Below are 17,907 nucleotides of genomic sequence, written 5' to 3'. Positions count from 1 at the left end.
GGCCCAGTCCTCAAGCCAGACTAGGCAGGAATGACAGCTCCCTGGCCTCCAGGCCTGGTGATTCATAGATATGAGTTTGGGAGGAATTTTCATTTCCACAAGGCTCTATCTCTTGCCTCACCAGGCCCCTTCACAGCACTGATAAAACCTGGAAAACGATGTGTCCTGAAAATCCCCCTTGCCCAAGGCAGTTATGGGTGGAAGAGTACTAACTCTCCTCTGGTTTACCCATAACGCAGAGGAACCCCAAGATTTCAGCTAGAGGGATCCGTTTTAGTACATGTACAGAGCTCACAGACAAGCAGCCACCCTAACTAGAAATGACTGGAGCCCCCTCCCCACGCTCAGAGCCAGCAGGAGAGCACCCCACACTGCAAAGTGAGGGTACAGTATGTCTGGTCTGTGTGTGACGGGGGTGTCTGCACAGAGCGCGGGAAAGGGATGTAAGTGTGTTTCTGTGCTGGAATGTGACTGCCCGGTGTTTGCTGGGGTGTGAGGAAACCACCTGCCGCCTCATTCTGTGTGTCACAGTCAGAGACATACACACACATACACACATGCATACAAGTTGGAGACAGAGAAGACACTGAAAGAGAAAAACACAGGGGAGAGAGAGAGAGAGAGAGAGAGAGAGAGAGAGAGGACACAGACAAAGAGACAGATGAACAGCTCCTAAGAGGAGGCTCTGTATCCCCAGATCCTCTCCTGGGACCTCTCTGTACATCTTGTGCCAGAAAGAGAAAGAAAACGAGGGACAGCTTCGGTGGCACAAGGGGAAGAAAAGAGAGCTCAGCCCCAGTGTTGCACTGCCTCCCACCCGCTCGAACGCTGCCCGGCTCCTAGGGCACCTTTAGCCCACTCTGACCCGCGGGCACCCGGGACCCCATGCGTCCCCGACCCGCACGCACCTGGGGTCCGGGGGCTGCCCGCGGCGGCGCAGAGCGCACAGTGCAGGGGCAGCAAGCAAGACAGCAGCGCGCGGAGCGGAGCCATGTGGCCAGGCGGGGGTGCGAGCCGGGCGGGCGCCCGAGCCCCGAGCTCCGGGCTGCGGGAGAGGCTGGGGCGCGCCCGGGGCTGCCCAAGCGCTGGCCAGTCGGGAGCCGCCGCCTCCTCCCGCCCTCCCGTTCCCGGTCCCCCGCGTGGCGCCGCCGCCTGCACCGCAGGCTCCAGGCACCGGAGGCTGCCGGCGGCGGGAGAGTGGCGAAGCCGACGTGCCATCGTCCCCCGTGCCAACTGTCGGCGGGTCGGTTCTCCTGAGCGGTGACGCTCCGAGAGGCGCGGGAGCCGGGCGAGGGGGCGGTGGGACGGGCCGGGGGTGGGCACACTGGCGGGGCGGGGCCCGGCACGGGTAGGAGCTGGGGGCGCAGCGTGCTCGGGGGCGGGGCGCGGGGCTGGGGAGTGCAGCAGCGTGCTGCCGGGCGGGATCGGAAGTGCCACGCGGAGCCACAGCTGGGGCTCGGAACGCCCTGGGCCAGGGTACCCCCAGTCGCCTGGGCTGCCCGAGAGTGACAGCTCTTAGCCGCTTTCCTTGGCTCCTCCACTCCCCTTGCCTGACCTCAGGGTGCCTCTCCACAGCTACTGGGCAGAGGGATGTCTGACTGCATTTGAGGGGGGAGACGGGGAGCACCCCCTCTACCCCCCCACACACACACAGCGTGTCTCCTTTCTCTCATTAACAGACGTGATGACCCCACTAACCTTCGGGCTCCTTGGATCTACCCATTTTGCAGACTACAGCTCCCTGGGCTCCAAGTGCAGTGACTGGCCTGTGTCCCGGTCAAGAGCAGGGCTGGGCAAGGTGAGCAGAGAACCCTGGCTTTACAGTCAGACAGCCCTGATTGAAACCCTAGCTCTGTGCCTCATTTCCTGAAATGTGAAATGGGTGTTCATTATAGCACATAGTAGGTGTTCAGTAAATGGTAACTGTCCTCTATGTTCACCCCTGGCACCAATAGCACTTGCCACATAGCCCAAGGTGGGAAAAACCAAGAGTCTGAGCAATGAGTGTAGATGCTGGTTTGGCAATGTTGCCAAGACTAGTAGTCAGGCAAACAGCCCAACTCCTGCTCTGCTCTCCTGCTTTACTCTATAAATATGTTCCTAATGATTTGCAAATGAACTCTATTTCAAGCAATCCAGAGGTGGGAATTGGAGAAAGACTTTTTTTTTTTTTTTTAAGAACTGTGGAATAAAGAATCTTTGTGTCAAGTGTATAAGGAGCCCTAATCTTTCTGCTTTTGAGTTCAGACGTGTTGCAGGGCTTTCTTAAAGAGAGGCCAACTTGTGGATGGAAATTCTCTGATCAGACTTCTCTTGGGAATCGCTGGGTCACCTGAGAGAAGAGTTGGGTTCTTGCCCTCTTCTCCCCATGAGAGGTGCCCAGTCCATACCCCTGCTGGGCTCCGCATATGCTCCTGCCTGTGGGCAGAGAGCGGCAGCCCTCACCGTCGTGGCCCCAGAAGCTGGTGCAAGGCCTCCTGAGAGGCAGTGCTTGTGGAATGAACGAAATGACCCTAAGGGTTTGGAGGCCAGTGCACGTATGAACCAGGGTCAGAGAGCTAACGTGAGGTGGGCCACGCCAAGCAGCTCATTCATAGCAGAGCTGGGATCAGAGCCCATGGTCTAGTACTGAGTGTGAGAAAGAGACAAGATCAAGAGTCAGGTGACTGTTCTAGCTGGACTTTGCCAAGTACAGGCCACGTGAACCAAGGGCAAATCACTTCCCTCTTTGGGCTGCAGTACCTCATCTGTCAGAGGGGAAATCATGAGGATCACAGAGGTAACATCTAGAGTCCTGTGGAAATGCGGACTGTATTCTGTGCCAAGCAACATCAGAGCGTCCAGCTACAGTCTTCCCTCTGTATCCTCAGGGGCTGGTTCCAGGACCCTCACAGACACCAACATCGTGGCTGCTCAGGTCCCTTATATAAAATGGCGTAGTATTTGCATATAACCTATAGGCTATATGCATATAGGCTACCGCAGGTATGCCTACACATCACTTCATTGCCATTCAACATCGTGCTTGGTATGTGGCAAGTTCAGGGTTTGCTTTTTGGAACTTTCTGGGATTTTTTCCCCAAAATATTTTCAATCTGCAGTTGGTTGAATCCTCAAATGTGAAACCTGCAGATACAAAAAGCCAACTGTATTGGGAAATGGCACCACCAAACCGATCTGTATTAAGCTCAGGAAGAATAGAGTTCCCCTTTTCCTCTTTCTGTCCCTTTAAGATCTGTGAAGTCAAGAGCCAGACTGTGGTTTTGTGTGTGAAGGCTGATGGCGCAAGCATGTGAGGGGTATGTGTGTGTCAGTGGGAACGTGGACGAGAGGCTGTGAGATGACCAGGCTGGAAATACCACCATTCTGGCCCTCCAGGAACCCACTAAATGAGCTCAGGATAAAATGGCCGCCATGCTCAGGGTCTCAATTTTCCCAGCTGCAGAGTGGAGGCCCTGTAGGGATAGTAGGGAAAAGTCATGGTATGTGATTGCTAATTTCCTCCCTATGGCAGGGCCATCCCAGAGAAGTTTGCCTAGAAAACTCAGAGGCCTGAGCCCCCTCCACAGACTCCACCCCATTCTTCCTACCTTCGACTTGATAAGTCAAGGGGGACAGATCACAGCTGGGACCCCAGCAGCCTGACTCATGAGCGGCAGACTGGGGCCTTCCCTGGAGCCAGTCTTGGCAAGCAAAGAGCAAAACCTCACCCTGGTTCTCTACCCCAACCCCCTTGCCTGGGGCTACAATGGCTGCTTTTGTTGGCAAGTATTGTATGTTGGCAAGTATACTCTTTTCTACTGAGGAAGGCTTTGTTAGGAAGAGGGGACATGGGAGCATAGTTCAGAGTCTGGGCCAGAAGGTGGGGGAAACGGCTGGGTGGCCGGCCCATTTCTGCAGAGGAACAGGGCCAAAGCAAAGAAATCTATGGGCATCAGCACCCTTCTAGGAAGACAAGTTCTGAGTCCCAGTGTCTCGCCTTGGGATTTTGCACAGGGGAGAATGGTTTGGTGTTTCTCTTGCTGACGGTTCTCCAACACTTATCCAACACTCTTTCAGTCCACAGCCCTGGCAGGAGAGGGAGAGATGCAGTTTGCACTTCAGAGAGTCAGCAACCAATCGGACGTCATGACAGGTGCATGAGAAAGCCTGAAAACCAGGTAAGGCAGGGAGAGAAAAGCGTGCTCTAGATGAAGGCACAGAGTCACCAGTAAGGGCTATGGGGATTCGGAAGGAGAGGGGCTCAGGGGAAAGTTCCATAGAAGACATGAATCTGAGCTGAGCCTTCCACAGGAGAGGTGGAGAGAGGAAGTACTCCTGCTGCAGGGACTGGCTTGAGCATAGGTATGGAGGTGGGAAAAGTCCACGGTGAGTGAGGGCCCCCTTGATGAGGAAGGCTGTCCTGGCCTCTGGCCCATTCTCCTTTGAGTACCAGCAAAACCCCAGAGTTGGAACCAAAGATGCTGTGAAACAATCTCCAATCTGATGCCCACCCCCATTTTACAAGTTAGGTAAACTGAGGTCTAGAGAGGGAAAGGGACTTGCCCATGGTCGCACCACTGGTTTAGAGCAGGGCCAGAACCCTTGGCTTCAAAACCCAGGCACCTGCCCTTCACTGGCAGAAGCACGGCCTCTCCCCAAGCACCAGCTCTTTTTCTCCCTTGCTCCCTATGGCTTCCAAGGAGGACGTGGTTTGAGGTTGAGACAATAAAATCTCCCCACAGGGGGAGGCACAGATGCTCCCAAGGAGATAAGAATGTCAGCGTGAGACAGGTCTCTGCAGCAAGGGGCACATGGGTGACACAGTAGGAGGTAGTGTTGTCATAGCTCAGGGGACCCAGCAGGTGGCTGTCATTTGTTGAGTGCCAGCTGCTGTGCTAAGCTCTTTATGTATCACCCTGAAACACACACAGAGGGTCCCTTTCTTATAACCTCTGGTGTGACCAGTGACCAGCTGGGTTCCGACATACTAAGGAAATAGAAGCCACCACCATCCACACGGTTAGGAACCCAGACAGCCAGAGCCACCCTCGTCACCTCTCTCACCAGCCAATCACCTCCAAGCCCTATGGCATCAACTCCAAAGGATCCCCCAAATACGGCTACTTCCTTCCGTCTCAAATGCACTCCCCGCCCCATCCAGGCCCCAGCATCCCTTCTCTAGACACTGCCATAAGTTTGTCCTAACAGATCTCCCGCTCCTTTCCGGCCTGACAGCTCCTCTCCAACTACATGTGGTAGGAGAGATCGGAAACACACCTCAGATCATGAACCCACTTCCACTATAAAATCTATAAAGGTTCTGTTGCCCGAACTCAGCCTCCGAGGCTCGCACAGGGTAGTCCTGCCTCCACAGCCCTCCAGCTAGCTGCTTGTAAGCACGTATTCACAGTGCCTCAGGGCCTTTGAACAGGCTGGTCCTCTGCCCTGAAGCCTCTGTCCTCTCTCCTTACCCAGTCAATCCCTGCTCACCTTTTGGATGTCCTTCCAGGCGTCACTTCCTAAAGCCTGCCCTGCCACACCAAGTCGGTCAAATCCCCCTCTTGTTGCACCATTTCCGTCTCCTTCACAGTACTTCTCCTTGTTGAGTTTCACCTGATTCTGTCCGATTCACAAATTAACATCTGCTTCCCCTCCCAGACCATGAGTTCCACAGGGAGCAGGATGCTTGTCTGGTTTTCATCCTCCTTGTATCCCCAGTGCCTGTCCTGTGTTTGGCACCTAGTGGGCCCTCTATCAATATTAAATTAATAATCCAAGGAATGGGCATTGGCAAAGGATGAGTTCATGGGAAATGTGGGGAGTTAACCATTTCCCAGAATCATCATTCCAGGGGAAAACTTGAGACACACACTTGCAAGTTTGATTCTACCAACAACATAAAGGTCAGCAGCCTCCACAGTCAGGCAGGATGTGTGCCCCCCAAGCCTTGACAAGGTATTCAAAACAGCAAAACCAATCATCATAGCCACCACTTGTTGGCCATGCCCTTTACATATTTACCTCAGTTCTCCCAACAGCCTCGCAAGTTGGTCGCCTTATCCTGTTTACAGGCACTGCGAGGTGAGGCCATTCGCCTCAGGACCCACAGCTGGTTAATATCCTATTGACACCCACGTCGGATTCCAACCTACAGGTTTCAGAGGACAGCACGGTACCCGCACAAGGTCCTCCCGCCCTCACCCCCTTGGAGGTCGAGTAGTTCATCTTCTCTTCCTTTTGTATTTTAAAAAACCTTCTGGTTGTGAAACCTGTAACGCATACCGAAAAGGGCCCATTTTACAAAGGGATAAACTGAAGCCCAGAGAGCAGGGGTGAGTTCCTTGAGGCCACTCAGTGCGAGTGTTCAGGGGCAGGATAACACCCCAAGGCCCGGTTCCTGGGCAGATGACCTTAGAGCATCACCACTCGTGGTCCCTCCAACCCAGGACCACAGGCCCTTTGGCCATTCATCGTTGGTTCCCACCTCAGCCCAAAGAGGAGAAGAACTTTGCATCTCTTCCTCCTGACATGTGAGAACCACAGTCCTGCTAAGAAGTTCTAGGCTAGGAGTCCTCAAATCAGCGTCCACCAGATTAACAGAATCAGCACTACGCGGGTGTCGGTTAAACTTGTACATTCTCAGGCCCCACACCTACTCAATCAGAAACTCAGGGCGTGGGGCCCAGCAATCTGTGTTTTAAACCCTCCAGGGGATTCTCATGCATCCTCATATTTACGAATCGTTGTTCTGAACAAAGCCTTCAAAGTCAGGGCCAAATTAGGACTGAGAACAAACTCACTGAGGACCCGCAACCTGTTCCAAATTAAAGGCTGCCACCCTCACCTCCTATCCCAGTCTCCTCAGCCTGGGCTCGAGCTGTATCTGAACTCCAGGTCTAGGCAGAGCTCCAGGAACGTCCAGAGGAACCAGAGCCCATGCCTTGTGGTCCGTCTCCACAGCACCCTTCTTTCCCACCCCGCCGCCCCCACCCCCACCCCCCAGCATTCCCTCTGCACATTTTTTGGCAAGTGCCTAATGACCATATCTAGGCGACTGGGACTGGTTAAGTTAACCACAGTGATTTGTCATGCATTACAGAACAGCCGATAGCCCTGAGACCAGCTGAACCATGAGATCAGTGAGAAACAATGCTATTTGTGCCCTGTGTGTAGACATTGTATGGTTGTGGTTATGGTTCAGGGAGAGGAGGTCTCCTTGTCCTCCTAAGGAGGGACGCCAGAAAGGTCAGCTGTCCTTCGGGAACTCTGTTTCTGCCATTTCCTCTTCCAAAACTGTAAGTCCGTGATTGCAACATCAGCATCTTTCTAACCAAAGTCCAATAGAGCCTCTGACATTGGCCCTGCGGGGTTCAACAGAAGTAGGCAGAAAGCAGAGACCTCTCCCATTTCCTCAAGCCCCTGGGGTGTGATAGAAGGACTCAGAGAGATTTGGGAAGGACCCATTTCTCACAAGCCTTTCTTCTAATCCTGGTGTCCTCTTAGATGCCATGGGTGGCATCCTGCAGCAAAGGGGGACCAGGCTTCCATTCTGTCAGTTGGGTTACATGTAACCAAAAAAAAAAAAGTATATATATATATATATATATATATATATATATATATATATATGGCTTAATTTATTACCCACATAACACAGAATACTGAAGCAGGCCTGTTCCAGCCTGGTTAATTTGGCAACCCAACAGAATCATTCAGCACCCCAGTTTCTTCCTTGTTCCACTCTGCCATGTTTGGTGGTTAGTCTCATCCTTAAGCCTGTCCCCTCTTAGTCAAAAAATGGCTGCATTCGCGCCAGGCCACATATGTTCACCAGATGCAACGGTGACCAGAGGCAATGGAAAAGGAATTCTTTCTGGTCCCCTTGTTTTGAAAATTTTATAATGCAAATTTATAAACGTACACAAAAGAAGACAGAACAGTATGAAGACCCCCATGTACCCACAGCCCGTTATCAGCACACAACCAGTCTCATTCCCTTTTTATTCCCTCCCTTCCGCAACCTGGGTTATTTTCAAGCAAATCTCAGACATCATTTCCCATTTAGTATCAGTAGCTAATAAAGCCTCTCTTCTTTAACACAAAAACAAAACCACATCAACAACAAAAACCACACATTTTTGTCACAGCTAACAAAATTAACCATAATCCTTAAAGTCATTTTACATCCAATCGTTGTTCAAATTTCCCCAGCTGTCACAAACATTTTTGTTTAGTTTTGTTTTGAAGACATGGTTTGTTCAAATCAGGGTCCAAACAAAGTCCATACATTGCACTCAGCTGACGTGTCTCAGACTGTTTTCATCTAAGCCATGGGTGGGCAAACCCACTCCTAGGGCTGAGTTCAGTCCACCGCCTGCTTTTGTCCACACACCCAGCCACTTCCCCTTGTTTACATATTCTTTGGCTCATTTTGTGCTACACAGGCAGAGTGGAGTGGTTTCTGCAAAGCCAGGATGGCCCACAAAAACGAAAATATTTATTACTTGGTCTTTACAGAAAAGGTTTGCCAACCCCCAACCTAAACAATTTCCACCACCACCCCTTTTTTTTCTGGTTGGGAAACCAGAACATTTATCCTACAGAATTCTGCATTTTCTTGGGCCCCTTTTGAAGAACATGACAGAGGCTTCCAGAGGCCCTCTGGCAGCAATTCGCCCTCAAGCCTCAGTATCCAGAATTGCCCTCAGCCCCTTTTTTAGCCAGTCTCCGACAGGGCGGAGGCCTCCTCGGAAGCACATGGCTGCTCAGAAGATGAACCATATCGGGTTTCTGTCAGAAAAGATGGAGGAGAGGGAATGGTGACTAGGTGGGAAACCAAGGATTATTTCAACCTTCCAAAATGGGCCAGGCCAGCAAAATTCTGGAGGTTGTCACATCTCCCTCTGCTGGCTTTAACCAGTCAAGTGCCCCCCGCACCCCCAGGACACAGATTTTCCCTGTTCCATCTTCCAACTTGTGGTCAATATCCAACAAACCCTTGGCATGCCCCCTTTCCCAGCTCTGTGCTGGACACCAGGCGTCCAGTAGTGGCCATGGCAGACCAGCCTGCATGTTCTGAGCTCAGCGCCTAGTGAGGGCCACACACAAGGGGTTAGCCTTCCAGGGTGGAGGTATCCTGCTGGGGTGGGGGTAGGCGCAAGTGCAGTGAGAGCACAAAGCAGGGATGCTAAACCCGCGTTTGAGCAGTTGGGAAATGCTTCCTAGAGGAAGTGTCCAGGGTGTAGAGGAAAGAGCTGAACAGGGATTTGACCCCTAAGGTCACCTTCTTCTCGTAGGGCCTGGAAGGCTGTGTTAGGGGCTCCCGGCAGTGACTGGAACGTTCTATGAGGGGCAGGAGCAGCATTAGGATTTAGAAAGCTAGTGAGACGTAAAACCTCCTCTCAAATTTCTCACTCACACCACAGAATTAGAGTCAATCATGGCTGTGTACTGGGGTCTGCAGAGCCAAAAGTGATGAGAACGTTAAGATATAGTGGGAGGGGTGCTGATAATAATATTCTCTGCCTTTTTGAAATACGTCAAACATGTATATGGTAAGCAATGTGTATCTTTGTTATAGTTTGTATTAAAATATATAACTTATATAACATATACTATAAAATGTATATTATATATTATGATATATAAAATGAATAACTTATATTTAATATATAATATAAAATATAATTCAATAACTATATAATATATTGCATAATTATATATAAATAAAAATTATATAGCAACATAAACTATAATATAAAGATATATATCTTAATATATATATTTGACATATTTCAGAAAGACAGAGCATACTACATATTTTCAACGTAATGGAGCAGCAGTCTTATGGTGGAATTGAGTCTCTAAAACACTACACAGGTGGTGACTTTTCCCTCTCCGCCCAAGGCCAACTTTGCTCCAATAGGTTACCCTGGGCTACGAGCCCTCTCTGAGCCTCAGTTTTCTAAATCTGGAAAACGAGAATAGAAATAACTATTTCCCATGACGAATGGACACACAACATTGGTTGTATATATCTGGAAGCTCTTTAAGAACCAGGTGCAGAGAAGGCATATTATTGGCATTTCTGCTTCCTTCTTAGCCCCTTGAACTTGAATGCTCTGAATGACTGAGAAGGCCTCACTCTCTGCGCCCACTCACAGGGCAGAGTGGATAGAAGTGAATCCACGCCTACTCATTTTCAGGATAACCTGCCCCCTTTCAAACTGGGGGCAACACAGGTCCCCATTCTGTGCCTGGGCAATTCCTGCCTTCCATTTGTGCAGAGCGTTCACAAGTCCCAGCTTCAAACAGTCATTGGAAATTGTCGCCCATCTATCCTCCAAAAGAGGGAGCGGCCTTTCCCCACCACCCAGCCGTGGAGAAGGCTGCAAATATCTATTGAACACCAGCTATGTACCTGGCACTATGGCAAGCACGGCACAGACACCAGTGAGCTTCAGCCTCTCCAGTTCCGCTCTCCACCAACTAACTTCAAAATCAATTCAGATGACTTGACTGTATACCTGCTTGTGACTCAAGTGATGAAGATGATGTTTTGTATGATGCGGAGCATTTGCCAGCATGAGAAGAGTCTCAGCTGGGAAGTTAGGAGGCCAGGGCTCCTGTCAAAACTCTGCTGGTAACTGGCTGGGCAGCTGGAGCCAGTCGCTCCCGCCCTCTGCACCATGAGTGGGTGGGTGTGATCACTTCTGCGGTCCCTCTGAGCCCCGACTGTCCATGACTCAGCCCTCAGGCCTTTGCACAGTCTGTGTCCTCAGCCTGGGATGTCTTTCCCCCACGTCTCCACCTGGCAAACGATGACTCTTCCTTCAAATCCTTTTTCAGTGGTCGTCTTCTTGAAACACTCCCAGATGTCGAACTACCCCCACTGTCCCACCAGCAAATCATTCAATCCTTCCCTCTTCTGCTCCACATCTGTATCTTGGAAGAAAACCTGCATCATTCCCTGTGCTGAAATTATTTATTGGCTTAATAACTGAACTACTGTCTAGCATACAGCCTGGAACATAGTAGATGCTTTATAAATGTTTGATGAATCAATGAATGAAGGCACGAATTAGTTGTTTGTGCTTTCTTACATCTGATGCAGTATTAGGAGATTGCTATTATGGTCTGTAGAAAGACACATACTTCTTGTTGAAGCATTTCTTATAAATTTCTTAAGGGCGGGCCATTCTTTGCTCATTCTTTGTCTCTCTGAGGTTTGGCACCTGGTAGGTGTCTAAAAAAAGTGTGTTGCATTAAATAGCATTAAGGTCCCCTCCCTGCAGCCCTCCACACTGGGTGAACAGCTCTCTCCAGGGAGCTAAACGATTCCTCTAAGATTTTCAACATATTGCCATAAAGGGTGTGGGTTAGGGATGTGGTTAGGATAGAAAATATCTACACTGGCACCAGTGAGGGAGCTGCAGGGCTTTGCAAAGAAAACCCCGATGGCTTCAATAGCACACCCAAAAGGACCATCACCATGGTTTATGGGCCCAGATTTAAGTCAAAAGGTCCCCCAGGAGAGAACCTCTCCGATCAACATAATAATAGTAACAATGATATGTTTGTGGAGCAAAGTGTGGGTCTTGCAAGCTGCTGTTAAGAGCTGGGCTGGATCAGCTCAGCCTTCAGCCAGGGGGTCTGGACCTTCTGAGTGTGACCACCACTCCTCCTTCCCTTAGGACCCAATGTCAGGTTAAAACTGATTTTACTATCTTTATCCATGTAACCCCTATGGGGTAGGTATTGTCCCCATTTACAGAAGAGACTCCAACTGAGGTCCAGAGAAGTTAAGTAACCAGCCCAAAGTCACACAGCTATTAAGTGGCAGAGTTGGGACTTGGAGTCAGCTTTTCTGACCCCAAAGTCCATGCTTCCCATGCTCCTCTAGAGTCGGTAAGCATGTCATGTCTCACCAAATAACTAGCTTCATAATGGTTCCTCATAGTACATGGCTCCCTAGGATGGCCAGAACCAGGACGGACCCCACAGCTACCTGTCAGTAGACTGTGGGCAGCTGATTAAGTCCTGCGTCCTGTGTTTCTGGTAGAGTTGGCCCCTGCAGCCCCAACTAGAAGGTGACAAAGGAGACCAGCCTGCAGACTCTCAGGCCTTGGGAACTGAATGAGGCTTGATATAATCATCTCACCCACCAAGTGAGGATGATACCTCAGTGGTCACTGTTCGTCACACACCCACCACAGGCTCTACTGATCTTTTCATGGCTCCAAGCAGCTGCCGCTGGGCCCTAGAGCCGCCTCACATTGAAGCTCCACAGGCCTCCAAGACATACTTTTTGGCAAGGCCTCCAGATCAATTAGCCAAGTCAGTGCTGGGAAGTTTGTGGGACGGGAACCAGATCAGAAATCCCTCCCCGGGCCCCTGACTCAGTCACCGGATGGCTACTTAGGGCAAGTGGAGCTGAGCCTTGGGCTGAGGAGTACAGAGAGCCACCGAAGACAAGGTCACAGAGAGAGCAAAGCGCGCAAAGAACTAAAGTACAGTGTGAAGACCCAAATCCGGAATGAGCTAAAAAAAGGACTCTAGATTGCATGTTGCAAGCTGCAAAACCAGAGCTCCTGAGCTGCGTGCTTCCCGAAGTCCACTCCAGCTGGCCAGGGAAGTGTCCTTCCTCTCAGAAGTGACTGACCTTTACCAAATGTTCAAACTATGTCCGCATACCGCTGCAGCTCCACAGTCCTGAGAACAGCTGAGAGGAGATGAGCCCTCTCTGGAGGCAGCCACACCCAGTGACCTAACTGCCTTTCTGAAGGGTGAACACCAGGGGGAAGCAGCGAGGCAGGGTCTCCATCAGTCCCTGGGGAATGGCTTTTGGCAGATTCAGCGCTGTCAAAGTGCAAATGCCTGACAACCAAACACAAGACACCGATTAGCATCCAGGGCCATGTGAGTTTATCAGTCAATAGCTGGGGTCCATCCTCTGCTTTGGGTTTCAAGCAGCTGTTTAGCAGCCTGGGCTCAGACTGGATCTACCCAGAGCTGTCTATCAGCTTTGGGGACTCCTGGATGCAGGAGCTCGTGAACAACAGCCAAAGTGACAGGCAGGCAGCTTGTTTCCCTCCTCCCTCCTGCCCCACAGCCTCATTAACAGAAAGGAGAGAGAGGGTCCCTTACTTCTCACCGCTTGGGTGGGAGCATTTGTTATCACATCCATGGGGTCTTCTTATATTCCCACTATGGAGGGCCTCCACTGACTCTTGTCCCTTCCTCTTCCAGAAAGCCATGTCTCCATCAGCACCCATCCTTATCGCAAAACTGAATTGCTACGAAGGGTCTGAGATGTTACCTACTTGCCAGCGAATCCCGTTTCCTGGCAGAAGGCTCAAAACTCCGTGTGGCACAGCAGGCAGCATGAACTTCACGTTTCCTTGCTCAAGTCCCATGGGGCCAAGTTGGAGACAGGCCTGGGTGGATGCTCTGCCCACAGTGGGTTTATGTCACAGCTGAGGAACCCTGAGTTGAGGAAATTTCAATCCTATAAGGGGGCTGCTAGCAAACCTGCCCCATCATTTCCCTTGGGGGACAGCAAATAAATCTGCTCTCTGCTCTGGAGAAAGACAAGCTCTTTATCTTTCACGGCCATTTGCTATGCAAAAATCCTCAAAAAGATAGTCCAGAACAAAAGCTACAAGGAGACATCCAGAGACCCACAGGAATGATCTCCCAGCAGATACTGGGGGAGCCATGCAAGCCTGTGAGATGAATGGCGAGAGGCCACCTGTACAAGGACGAGTGGTGAGCCACACCTTTCCTTGCCTTGGTGAGCCCTGCCTTGGAATAGAACATCTGGAATTAGGGTCTGGGATAATCTAGGTGAGGGCTGGTGGGGAGAACCAGGTACATGGCGTCCAGGAGAGGGAAGGAGGCTGGGAAAGGGGTGGGCACTTCCAGAACCATATCAAACTGGTAAGGGGGTCCCCTGGGGTGCAGCCCCTGACTCCATGGGAAGTGCTAAGCTAACACGACGTAGCAGCATGATGAATGATGACCACTAGTCTCCCAACAATTTTTCTCGTGGGAAAACTGAAGGCAGAAAATGCTGGTGAATTGGCCAAGGTCACACTGCGGGACGACATAAGCTCTCACATTCCAGCCCAGTTTCCACAACATCCTGTCCAGGGCACACACACCAAATGGGAGAGCTCTATCAGCCAACTCCAGCTCCTTCTTTCCATCATCTCCAGAGCCTCAGCAGCCTAGTACACCCCCCTCTCCCTAATTGGGGCACTGGATACCTTGGCAGGAGGGCTCCATGCACTGCCCTGCTTTGTCCCTGTGAGATGCAGGATCCAGAAGGGCTTAAGGAGAGTAAGCAATGCTGGTCACCACTAAGCAGCTGTGTGACTTAGGGAACATTTCTTTTTTGGGAGAGCGGGGAAGGGGAACAGGACTTTATTGGGGAACAGTGTGTACTTCCAGGCCTTTTTTCCAAGTCAAGTTGTTGTCCTTTCAGTCTTAATTGTGGAGGGTGCCATTCAGCTTCAAGTTGCTATCTTTTCAGTCTTAGTTGTGTCGGGCGCAGCTCAGCTCCAGGTCCAGTTGCTGTTTTCTAGTTGCAGGGGGCACAGCCCACCATCCCTTGCGGGAGTCAAGCTGGCAACCTTGTGGTTGAGAGGATGCACTCCAACCAACTGAGCCATCCAGGAGCTCAGCGGCAGCTCAGCTCAAGATGCCATGTTCAATCTTAGTTGCAGGGGGCACAGCCCACCATCCCTTGCGGGACTCGAGGAATTGAACTGGCAACCTTGTTGTTGAGAGCCCACTGGCCCATGTAGGAATCGAACCGGCAGCCTTCGGAGTTAGGAGCATGGAGCTCTTAACCGCCTGAGCCACCGGGCCGGCCCTAGGGAACATATCTTAACCTCCCTGAGCTATGGCTTCCCCATCTGTAAAACAAGAAAGCCACAGAGCTAGTTTATCGAACTGTGGTGAGGGTTACTGCATACAAGGTACTTAGCAGAATGCCTGGCATATTGTAAGGACGCAGCAAATGCCAGCTGTTATTCTGATTACATGTAGTATTATTGCTCTAAGTGAAGATTATAAGATACTCAGATATCCAGGTCTAGGGGGTTTGGTAGATTCTGTGCTCTGTAAATGAGAAATTGTGAAGTAACCAAATAAGATCATGGGTCACGGTGAGAGACCTTTGTAAATCGTACAAAGCTATTCAGGTGAGCGAGGTAATGCTGACCATGAATAACTGGCCACAAATGCGCTCCTGTAAGAATGGCCTGGAAGCAGAGCACACAAATAGAGCTGGAACAGAGTAAGGACATGGTAACTACAGGCTGGAGTGAGAATAAGGTGAATAGGACCATAATGCCAGCAGCCACCTGTCTTAGGTTCTTTTATAGCAACAGTGACCCTGTGTGATTTGCTGAGCAGCTGGATATTAATTCTCCTGCTTATAGATGTGGAAACGGAAATGGGAGTGGAGGCTCAGGCCCGTGGTCACAGAGCCAGAACTGGAACTCATTCAGCAGAACCCCCCAAGTCCCAGACAGGTAGGGGCCACACGGCCAGAGCCAGGTGGGTCTGCAGCATCTAGAGGACCTCTGTCTTACTTCTCACAGATCAGATTAAGCAGTGGTTGGGTGTGTGACTGGGGTGACCAACTTGTCCTGGTTTGCCCAGGACTTTTCTGGTTTTAGCATTACGATTCCCTGTCCTGAGCAAACTGGGATAATTGCTCATGCACCGTGACCAATACCCACTGGCTTCAGAATGGGGCCTATTTCCTTCCAGAGGGCCCCAGAGTACCTCCAGTTGAGCCAGTCTCAGCTCCTGCTCTGTACTCCACACTAGCTCCACTGTTGCCAGGGAGACCTGCCCCGTGCAGGAGATAGAGGTACTACCGTGTTTCCCTGCAAATAAAACCTAACTGGAAAATAAGCCCTAGCATGATTTTTCAGGATGACATCCCCTGAACATAAGCTGTAATGCGTCTTTTGGAGCAAAAATTAATATAAGACCTGGTTTTATTTTCAGGGAAACACGGTAGTAAAGGGGCTGCATGTGGCTGTGTCTGCAGTGGAGGGGTCGAGAAGAGGGAAGGAGGTGAGATGCTGTAGAGCCATCTCTCACACTCCCTTCTCAGGCTCAGCTCCACATGAGCCAGTGTCCATCTCTGCTACTCCCTGGTGACGCACGTGCTCCTCCCGGGCATCCTCCTCCTGCTGCTGCCTCTGCCCACCACGGTCCCTAGCCATACAGCTATGCTTCAAGTGCCACTGCATCTGCCAGTTGTATGCAGCCCGTAGCTGGCAGGGGAGGGCAGATATGTGACCAGCCTCCTGCACTTGGGCTCCTTCCCAGTGACACCCAGTGCTGTGGCCTCTGCACCTGCACCCTCTGCCACAATGCCCTGCACCCCCCAGCACCTGCCCCGGTGCTCATTGACTGGCTAGCCCAGGGTTCTGGCTGCCAGCATTACCTCACCCCTAATCCTTCTTCACAAAATAACCTCTATTCTGACCTCTGTCACCATTGATTAGTGTTGCCTATTTGGAACTTCATACACATGGAATCACGGATGGTTTCCTTCACTCAACATTTTACATGTGAGACTCATGCATAATGGTTCTTGTATCGGTTGTTCACCATTTTTTGTTGCTGTGTAGAATTCCATCGCGTGAATATACTACTGTTTATTCACCCATCCTATTGTTAATGCACGTTTGGGTTGTACTCCTCAGTGGGGAGAATGGTCAGCGATTTCTTGGCCAAGATTCATAACCCCAGGGCTCCCTCTCCTGTTGTACTAATAAACGTCTCTAAGTGTGGCTTCAGAGGAGTTTGAGACATGTTTCTTCTGTTAACCCTCCCCAACCTTTAGCTGGATCTTCTCTTGGCTCCTCACTGTCCTGTTCAGTTTGGATTCTACTCCAAGTCATTTCTCCTCAGTGTGGGGCTTTGTCCTCGAAGGATATTTGGCTGGTGAATTTCAACATTGCATGGTGAGATTTTATGTGCTATTGGGAGGATTAATTTGCATCATAATTTCTCAACGTGCCTGGCAGATAGTGAATGTTAAATATGGGATATTTATAATAATTATAATTATTAATGCCTACCCATTTGTACCCTACGTACTAGTCCTACCCATAAACACAAGCCATTTCCTTGATGTGGGTCCCTCTTTCTTGCCTCCCTGCCTTTGCTCCTGCTATTCCTCTCCCTGAAACCCTCTGCACAAACTCTGCCACCTGCCAATCCTTCCAGAGCATCCCATTCTGGTGACCAAACCCAAAACCACCATGATGGACCCCTGTACCCCTTCATTTCTAAGCCATACACCCCAAACCTCCTTTAAGATTAGCTGGTGGAAGGTAGACAGGCAAACAGGCCAGAACATCATGAGGAGACAGAAGGAGAAAGGAAAACCAGATAAGAGGAACGCCATGGTTTTTTTCCCCAAGGAATAACATGGAAAAACGTGTGGACGCAAGAACTCAGATTCAAGGGAGAACTGGAAGAAAGATTAGCATGCTTCATTTCTAGAATGTTTCTGCAATGATTCAGGATGATTCTGCAATGTAAGGATACAGACTGTTATATGTCTCATCTTAAAGGCAGAGAACAGGGCATATAGTGATTTCAGGGCAGGGAGAAAAGGAGAGCCAAGCAAAAGATGACATGTAAAAAAAAAAAAAAAAAAAAGGCTGCACTAAAAATAAAGCACCTACTCTCTATTGGGTTCATTCTAAAATGCCTCTTCAAGAGATCCAAGATGGCAGAGTAGATAAACACTGTGCCTGCCTCCTTCCATGAACATGTTAAAATTACAACTAAATCACAGAACAATCAACCAGGAGAACCATCTGAAGTCTAGCCAAACAGAAATCCTATAACTGAAAATATAAAGAAGCCACGACAAGACTAGTAGGAGGG

The 17,907-nt window shown here is 50.3% G+C and overlaps 1 protein-coding gene and 1 long non-coding RNA gene across 5 annotated transcripts in view; one reads left to right on the top strand and one right to left on the bottom strand.

The window, feature by feature from the left end:
* The window catches only part of ADAMTS14 (ADAM metallopeptidase with thrombospondin type 1 motif 14), an 83,296-nt gene extending 82,054 nt beyond the window's left edge, over positions 1–1,242 (bottom strand). For 2 of the 4 annotated variants that reach the window (XM_074339552.1, XM_019712414.2), the window contains exon 1: positions 909–1,242. In XM_074339552.1, the coding sequence (XP_074195653.1) occupies positions 909–1,218 (310 nt within the window). In that variant the 5' untranslated portion in view covers positions 1,219–1,242. The remainder of the gene's footprint in view (positions 1–908) is intronic. The other 2 variants (XM_074339551.1, XM_074339553.1) reach the window with 1 other exon arrangement.
* LOC141572940 (uncharacterized) lies at positions 1,103–16,825 on the top strand. The gene is made up of 4 exons (XR_012498521.1): positions 1,103–1,243; positions 1,680–1,798; positions 4,060–4,160; positions 13,231–16,825. It is a non-coding gene; the product is annotated as an uncharacterized LOC141572940 (long non-coding RNA).
* Positions 16,826–17,907: the final 1,082 nt, after the last annotated feature.

The sequence above is a fragment of the Rhinolophus sinicus genome, linkage group LG07 (genome assembly GCF_036562045.2).
Source record: "Rhinolophus sinicus isolate RSC01 linkage group LG07, ASM3656204v1, whole genome shotgun sequence".
Classification (NCBI taxonomy): domain Eukaryota; kingdom Metazoa; phylum Chordata; class Mammalia; order Chiroptera; family Rhinolophidae; genus Rhinolophus; species Rhinolophus sinicus.
Note: the sequence above shows the minus strand (reverse complement) of the source record. Positions and strands in the feature narration are given on the sequence as shown.